The following is a 7,928-nucleotide window of genomic DNA, read 5'->3' as shown; positions in this document are numbered from 1 at the left end:
TGTGACTGAGTAACAAGCTGTGTCACACTGCTGTGAGAGGAGGCTGCATGGGGAGTGGGAGGGATGTGGGCCATGGGTCAAGCCCAAGGCAGTGCCACGTCCTGGCAGTGCAGGGTGTGCAGCCTCTCTCAGGAGGCTCTGCCCTTTGGCAGCTGTACACACAGGTCCCCACACTGGTGACAGCAGCAGAGCTCCTCCAGAGCTGGGCCACAGGCGTCCCTGATCTGTCAGATATGTTTTATGTCCTGCTGAGGGATGAGCTGCTAGAGACAGCGGCTCTGACCCTGTCAAGCTGCAGCTGGCAGCAGCCCGCGTGCTGTGGCTCAGCTCTCAGCCCTGTGCAGCTGCAGGTTTTGGTGCAGTCAAGCTCCTCACCTTCTGTGTCTTAACCAGCAAAAATATGCAGGAGCTTACTCTGACCAGGGACAGGACAGGCTGCACAGATTCTGTCCCACCCAGTTGTGCCTCAGCTCACAGGCAGGTCACAGAACCCTAGGGATGTTTCCCCCTCGGGTGGAAAGGCAAACTAGTGCCAGCATGGTGCTGGTGCCAGCTGCCAGGGTCAGAATCGCTCCAGGTTTGTTGTTGGTTGTTTGGGTTTTTAATGACTTTGTAGCAAGTATGCCCTGTTGGCACTTCTTTGGCAGCTGCACTTGGCTTTGAGCTGTGGGAGCTGCTTGAAGCAGACACTGTGGGTCACTGGAGGGAGATCTTGTGAGGACTATGCAGAAGTTTCTGAAGGTGCAATAAAAGCCTTTGTTCTACATCAGAATGAGCTGTGCCTGCCCTGGCCTTACTGCGCCCTTGTGCCTCAGGCTGCGCCTGGCTCTGGGATGGAGCAAGGGAAGCAGAAAGAACCAACAGCGCCGGCAAAGACAGGCAGAGGTTTCTGCAGCTGGGTGAAGTTCCTGCAGGCAGGACAGCGCAGTGCTTGGGAGCAGGAGCTCCACACCCGAGTCTGGTGACAGAGCAGAGCTGGCTGTGGAGCAGGCACACAGAGAGAGGCTGGGAAGGCACTGCCTGAGGTGTGCCTGGGTTCCTTGCAGATGCTGGGAGGGTTCCTTGGAGTCCTGTTCTTGGGAGCAGGGAATTGAGCCCATTCCCACTGCTCTGTGCTCCCTTGTGGGATCTTGAAGGAGGGAGCCTGCCACTGCCAAGCTGGATGAAATTAGCGAAGAGGAGGGAAACCACACTCCTCCTGCAGCCTAAATCTCTGCTTGCTTAATTGGAGAATTGAAAGGGCTACAGACCACGTTCCTAACGTGCCTCTGTTGTCATGGCACCTGCCACCTGCTGCTGCTGGCACCACACTGGCGGAACACAGATTCCTTGTCAGCAGTGTGGGAAGAAGCAGGGACCCACACAGGTGAGAGGGACCCAGACAGGGTGAGGAGTTCTCTAGTGAGTTAAATGCTTCTGGGACTCACTCCTGGCACAAACTGGTTGTGCTGACAGAGCTCTCTAGGACTGGGGTCTGCCGGTGCACATCTCCCTGTTGGTCAGAGCCTTCCAGGGCAGCTTCCAGCATACAGTCTGGCCAAGAATGCCACACTCCTGCCCTCCCCTCTTTTCCCCTCCCTTGATTCTCACCCGGAGGAGCCAAGCACCCTCTTCTCCCCACGACTGGCTGTGCCCCGAGCCCTGGCAGCGTGAGCATCACCTGAGGCTCATCTCTGCTCTTTCTCCCTGCCCATCCCTTCTGTGCTCCCCTCCACAGGGGAGCAAAGGGCAGGTTTCCAAAGAGGGCTCCTGGAGGGGAGTGGACTTTGCTTCCCCCGGGAGCGCCCAGTCACGCGCCCACTGCGGCTCCGAGCCCGCAGGGATTAAACCAGCGGTGAACTCTGCTTGTAAGCAGTGCTGCGGCCACGGCTGGCTCCTTGCCACTGCTCGGGGTGCCAACCCGACCGACCTGGTGCTCCACGCTGGGGGTCACGCAGGGGCGTGTGAGCTGGCTTCGCTTTCACAGCTGAATCAGGAAAACGTGGAGGAAGGGTTCAGGAGCCCCTGCAAAGCACCGCTCCTACCTCCTGCGCGCAGGTACCGGCTGCAGCCGAGGCGCCTCCCGCGCCGGCTCCGTGGCACGGTTACGGTGCTACCACCTGACGCTACCGCAGGGCGCGCAGCCGCCGGCATCCTGCCCTCGCAGCAGGAGCAGTCCTTGGTACTCATCTCTCATTTTCCATCTCCCCTTTGTTTTCCACCTTTCTCCCTTTTTCTTCCCACATTCTTTCTGGACAGACCCAAGCACTGCTGGAGCATGCAGCTGCCCGTGCAGCTCCCAGCCCTCGCCCCACGTCTGGTGTAAAGGCGCAGCTGCAGTTTCAGAGCACAGAAACACACTGCCCATGGTGGTTATAATTTATTGTGAGGACAGCTGAGGGACACGGACGTGCAGGCGGGAGGCTGCTGACCGCAACAGACCTGGCTACGGAGCATTCACAGGGGATGCCAACACCACCTCTGCCACCATGAGTGCCAGGCGCTGCCCGCTGCCCAGCCCCTGCCTCGCTGCTCTCCCATGCTTGCTCGGTGAGTGCCATGGGGAAAGCTGTGGCTTCAGGGGAAAGCAGAAGCGAAGCAGATAGAGGAAGAGAAAAATCCGCAGGGCTGCCGTGGGAATTAGTAAATCATCCTGTGGAAGGTGCAGGTGCCCCCCACCGCAGAGGAAGAGCTGAGAGGCACTCAGGGCACAGCCCCCTGGCTCCCTAGATGACCAGGTCTGCATTTTTGGGGTGTAGGTGGTGGCCCCCAGGCAGGCCTCTTGCGGCAGGGAGCTGGTGGCAGGCAGGGACCGGTGGTGGTGTGGTCCTCATGGGCCGGGTGCTGCAGGCGAGGAGCAGCCCGCTGGCGGCGAGGAAGACACCGGCGAACCAGCCCAGGAAGGTGGCCTCCCCAAACTCCCACCGCGGGACGATGTCGGGGACGGTGTCATCCCAGTAGTCAAGGACAGTGTTGTAGGCGACCCAGGAGACCGGTGCCAGGGTGGCCATCCCTGCTATGCCGAGTGCCGCTCCCCCGGCGAGCAGGAGCCGCCGCTTCAGCCCAGGTTTGTCCTCGCAGGGTCTCCAGCCCTCCATCCCCAGAGCAGCAAGAAGGCAGCCCAGCAGCCCCAGCCCGTTGGAGAGGCACATCAGCAGGCGGGAGATGCGCAGCTCAGGTGGCAGTGCCAGGAAGGAGCCATGAGCTTGGCACCCGACTGCCCCCTCCTCCTGGGTGATGCAGACCTGCCAGAGCCCCATGTTCCAGACCTCCAGCTCGTTCAGCTCCAGGTTGAGGTTCTTCCAGAGGGGCACGAAGGTGGTGACACAGGAGGAGACCCACCCAAAGAGGGCCAGCAGCATCCCCCCCGCCTGCACCTTCACCTGCCAACTCCCAGCCATGCTGATGCCGCCCTCCAACCTGCTGCTGGGCTGAGATAAGCTGCCCGGGGTGCTGGCCGTGGGCATTAACGCCTGCGGAGCAGCGTCCGTCCCGCCGCCAGACGCGTCTGGCTCCTGGGGGAGCAGATCCAAGCCTATTCCTCCAACGCCGGGGTGTGGCCTCGGTCATTTTCCAGCCTTGTTGGTTTTTCCACACTCAAGGGGAGTGCGCCTGGCTCGGCAGGAACAGCCTGGTGCATCCCCACTGTGACCGTGGCCAGGGTCCCACCACTGCCTCGCTGTGCCCGGGAGGGCTAAGCTGAAGCATGCAAATCCTCCACACCTCAGGGCCCTGGCAGGCAAAGCATCTGGCAGCAGCATTGGCTGGGGTGGAATGGGGAGGGGACCCCAAGGTGGGATGCAAGCAGCAGAGAGACAGTGTCAGGCCCTTCTCAGACGGACCTTAAAGTATCGACCCTCAGTCGTTAAATAAACAGCCGAGGAGCCTTTGAGAGCTGCCTCAAGGACAGGGACTCCCCAGGGAGAGTTTACCTTCACCCGCTGCTCACAGATGGGCACTAATCACCCTGCCCTGCAGCCAGCACCTCACCTAGGGGTGAGGTTCTTGATGCTTGATGTGAGCGAGTTCTTGCCTGGGAGGAGAGGATCTGCTGCAGAAAACAGATGAGGAAAGGACAGGCCTCGGTGTCAGGCAAGCCCCAACTTGGTGCTCAGCTCCCATCCGCCCCTGCGCGTCCCCTCTCTGGTGTCCAGCTCACAGATTCATCTTCCCCGGGAGATTAGTGACTAATCTCTCCTTCATCTGCCGTCTTTCTTATCGCCGAGTATCAGGGACCAGGCTGGGAATTAGAGTCCTGCTGGCACCAGGGGTCTGGCCCCGGTGAGCGTCGGGGTGGAGACCTTCAGAGCAGGGTCGCAAAAGGAGGGGCGGAGAGAGCGCAGACCTCGTTCGACCTGGAGGATGGAGCAGGCAGGGTAGGAGGCACGTTTTCCAGCCCTCGGGCATGGTCCCATCCCCAGGAGCCGACAAGGAGCAACATCCCGAGGGCAAGAGCCAGGAAATCCGCTGGGAAGCTCGCTGGGAAACCTCTCTCACTCCTTTCTCCAGGCGTCGGGGCGCCCGATCCTGCCGATTAAATCGTCTTGAGGTAATTGTGTCTGTCATTGAGACAGATTAAGGGGTGACCTTCTGCCGCTGGAGCAGATTGGTGGTCACCACGGAGCTCCTCGTCCTTCCCTCCCACCGGCCGCGGCAGCACAGCCCAGCAGAGGATTCCCATCTGCAACCGGTGGGAAGATGCTCGGCAGCAGCCTCAGCAGAGTGGGAGCCATGAGCCAAGAACGACATCTGCCAGCCTGGCAGCCACTCTGCTTGGACACGAGGTAGGTACCATTCATCCAGGGCTCTCTGCAGGGCTCGGGGGGCGGGAGGTTGACCCTAGGGACCACTGGTCCCATCAGGGCCATGGCAGGAGATGCCGTGGGAGTGGTTCTGTCCCGGGACATAGGCTGGGGATGATCAGAAGGAGGCAGAACACCACAGTCCCTGTGCCTGTCCTCATCCCTGTGCCTGTGGCTGCTGCTCTCCAGGCTGCATTCCCAGAAATGTGACCTCCCGCTGCCTCTCCCAGCAGGGACATCGCCTGTCCCAAGCAGCCCAGCCTTGGGTTCTGTCTGTCTGTCATGGGCTGTCTGTCATCCTGCACCCGGGGCCACCCACTTCTACTCGGAGCTGTCAGGGAACTGCCAGGGAGCTGGCAGTCCCAGCGTGTCCCCGGCCAGGCACAGAGCAGAGCTGTGGGTCCTCACCTGGAGCCTGCCTGCCTGCCGAGGGGTTTGCTCCCGCCGCAGGCAGCTGCCTCCATCCGTGGCCTCTGCTATGCAATTACAGCTCCTAATGGGCTTAGCCATCTGGTGCCAGCCCCTAGCCGCCCCAGCACAGCTCCATGACTGGCACGTGTGCCGCCAGGCAAAGGTGGCCCTGCCAGCTCCTGGCCTGCGGAGAGGGGCCGGAGCCCTTTGCCACCCTCCATGTCCTAATCCCCTGCTTTGTGTCCCCCACAGCAGGACTCCACGGCCAGCCCGGGGCTGAGCCCCTGCCCCGGCACTGCCATGGTTCTTCCCTGCACCCACAACAGCGTGGGCGGCAGCGGCAGTGGCTGGCTGGTGCCCGAGGAGCCCCGCGGCCGCAGCAACTCCATCCCCCCGGCACAGACCCCCACCGCCAAGCACATGCTGGCCTACCTGCCCCGGCCACCCACCGACACCAGCCAGTACGGCACCTTCCCCCAGGAGGTATGGCTTGTGCCTGGGCTCGTGGTGTCCCTCGGGCAGGATGCCACTGGGCAGGTGGGGTTGGCAGAGGGGATTTCTCACCAATGGGTCTTTTCTGCCCCACAGCCTGAACTCCCAGCCACCCCCAGTGCTCTGGCACAGGACAGCTGGCAGCAAGCCAGCACCACCACTGCCAAGAGAAGTGCCCAGATGCCAAACTACCCATCCCTGCCCTGCCGCGGGGTCATTGTCCCCAGTGAGCCATCCCTGCTGCTGAGCCGTGGCAGCATGGCAACCCAGTACCGCCCTGGTGATCTGCCCCGGTGCCCACCACCTGCCCTGCGGGAGACAGGCACCCACTGGTACCCACTTCATGCGCTGAGCGTGCCCAACATCCCCAGCTCGGCACGGGGCAGGACCTCTGCACGCAGCAGCGCTGCTGCTGCCGTCCCCGCCCCAGAGGGGCTGCCAAGCCGCTGCCGCAAGCTGCTGGAGGAGGACAGCCCTGCGGCCCAGGCTGGCAAGCGGCAGCGGCTGCGCTACGTGACCAAGGTGGGCAAGTGCCAGGTGAACCTGGGCAACATCCAGGAGAAGAAGCGGTTCCTCTCGGACATCTTCACTACCATTGTGGACCTCAAATACCGCTGGTTCCTCTTTGTCTTCATGATGTGCTACATCATCACCTGGGTGGTCTTTGGCACCATCTACCTCTTCGATGCCTGGGTGCGGGGCGACATCTGGCACCAGGGCGATCCCGAGTGGCAGCCATGCATCGAGAACGTGGACAGCTTTGTCTCCGCCCTGCTCTTCTCCGTGGAGAGCCAGCGGACCATTGGCTACGGCTCCCGCATGGTGACGGCCAACTGCGCCGAGGGCGTCATCCTGCTGATGGCACAGTCCATCGTGGGCTCCATGATTGACGCCCTGATGGTGGGCTGCATGTTCGTCAAGATCTCCCGGCCCAAGAAGCGAGCCCAGACCCTCATCTTCAGCAAGAACTGCGTCATCTCACGCCGCGACGAGAAGCTCTGCCTGATGTTCCGGGTGGGGGACCTGCGTGAGAGCCACATGGTGGACGCCAAGATCCGGGCCAAGCTGATCAAGTCCCGGCAGACAGCTGAGGGGGAGTTCATCCCCCTGGAGCAGTCAGAGCTGAACCTGGGCTATGACACAGGGGAGGACCGCCTGTTCCTGGTGGAGCCCCAGATCATCTGCCATGTCATCGACTGCCGCAGCCCCTTCTGGGACATGTCAGCCGAGTCGCTGCGACGAGAGCAGTTTGAAATCATCATCATCCTTGAGGGCATCGTGGAAGCTACTGGTGAGTGGGCTGAGTGGGGTCAGGCGGTTCCCCTGGGGTCCTGGAGATGCTAAGCTCAGGGCAGGCATATCCCATCTCCCCCCCAGCCATGGGTGGGTCCTTGTGGCACCCAGACCCAGGGCTCTGCCGGCTGGCAGTGCCACCAGTGTCTCAGCCCTGTTTCACCACAGGAATGACGTGCCAAGCCCGCACCTCCTACACGGAGGACGAGATCCTCTGGGGGTACCGCTTCGAGCCCTGCATGTCCCTGGAGAAAGGAGCCTTCCAGGTGGACTACAGCCGCTTCGAGCTGACCTTCGAGGTGCAGACACCAGCAGCCAGCGCCAAGGAGCTGCACGAGCTGAGGGAGCTGGAGCAACAGGAGCACTCCACACTCAGCCTCTACTGGGATCACCTCTTGCAGCCCTGTGTCCCGCTGGGCACTGGCCCTGGCCATGAGGCCCTGGCTGGGCTCAGCATCCCTGGTGTTGCCATGGAGGGGGGCCAGGATGAGCGGCTGGAGCAAGGGACTGCAAGCTGAGCTGCAGCCGGGGAGGCCGTGGGACAGGGCACCCAGCTGTGTCTGATGGCTGCCCTGCAGCGGTTCCCGTGCCAACAGTGCCATAGCCCAGCCTCCCTCAGTGGGGCTGAGCCCTCCCACCCCCCCCACCCTTGCCAGGGCCACGAGAGCCCAACCACAGGAGGCTGGAAGTTTCTGTTGGGGTGTTGCTGGCTGTACTGTGGTGTCTGAGTCACCCCCATGGGCAGCTCTTTCATAGACTCAGAGAACTGTTGGGGTTGGAAAACCCTCTAAGACAAACCAGTCTGGCATCAACCCAGTGCCACTCTGGCCATTAAACCATGCCCCCAAGTGCCATGCCCACATCTTTCTTGAATACCTCCAGGGATAGGCCACCACCTCCCTGGGCAGCCTGGTCTAATTCCTGACCACTCTTGCAGCAAAGGAATTGTTC

At 61.8% G+C, this 7,928-nt stretch overlaps 2 protein-coding genes across 2 annotated transcripts; one reads left to right on the top strand and one right to left on the bottom strand.

The window, feature by feature from the left end:
* Window positions 1-2,540: 2,540 nt before the first annotated feature.
* CLDN25 (claudin 25) lies at window positions 2,541-3,743 on the bottom strand. Its single transcript, XM_009908304.2, has one exon. The coding sequence runs from the start codon at window positions 3,444-3,446 to the stop codon at window positions 2,706-2,708; it is 741 nt and encodes a 246-aa protein (XP_009906606.2). The 5' UTR covers window positions 3,447-3,743; the 3' UTR covers window positions 2,541-2,705.
* Window positions 3,744-5,452: 1,709 nt separating this feature from the next.
* On the top strand, window positions 5,453-7,600 carry LOC104307281 (G protein-activated inward rectifier potassium channel 4). Its single transcript, XM_054176053.1, has 3 exons — window positions 5,453-5,675; window positions 5,781-6,975; window positions 7,146-7,600. Exons 1-3 carry the CDS (start codon window positions 5,493-5,495, stop codon window positions 7,493-7,495), a joined length of 1,728 nt encoding a protein of 575 aa, XP_054032028.1. The 5' UTR covers window positions 5,453-5,492; the 3' UTR covers window positions 7,496-7,600.
* Window positions 7,601-7,928: the final 328 nt, after the last annotated feature.

Source organism: Dryobates pubescens, chromosome 34 (assembly GCF_014839835.1).
Source record: "Dryobates pubescens isolate bDryPub1 chromosome 34, bDryPub1.pri, whole genome shotgun sequence".
Taxonomy (NCBI): domain Eukaryota; kingdom Metazoa; phylum Chordata; class Aves; order Piciformes; family Picidae; genus Dryobates; species Dryobates pubescens.
The sequence above is the reverse complement of the archived record's forward strand: the minus strand, read 5'-3'. Positions and strand labels throughout refer to the sequence as shown.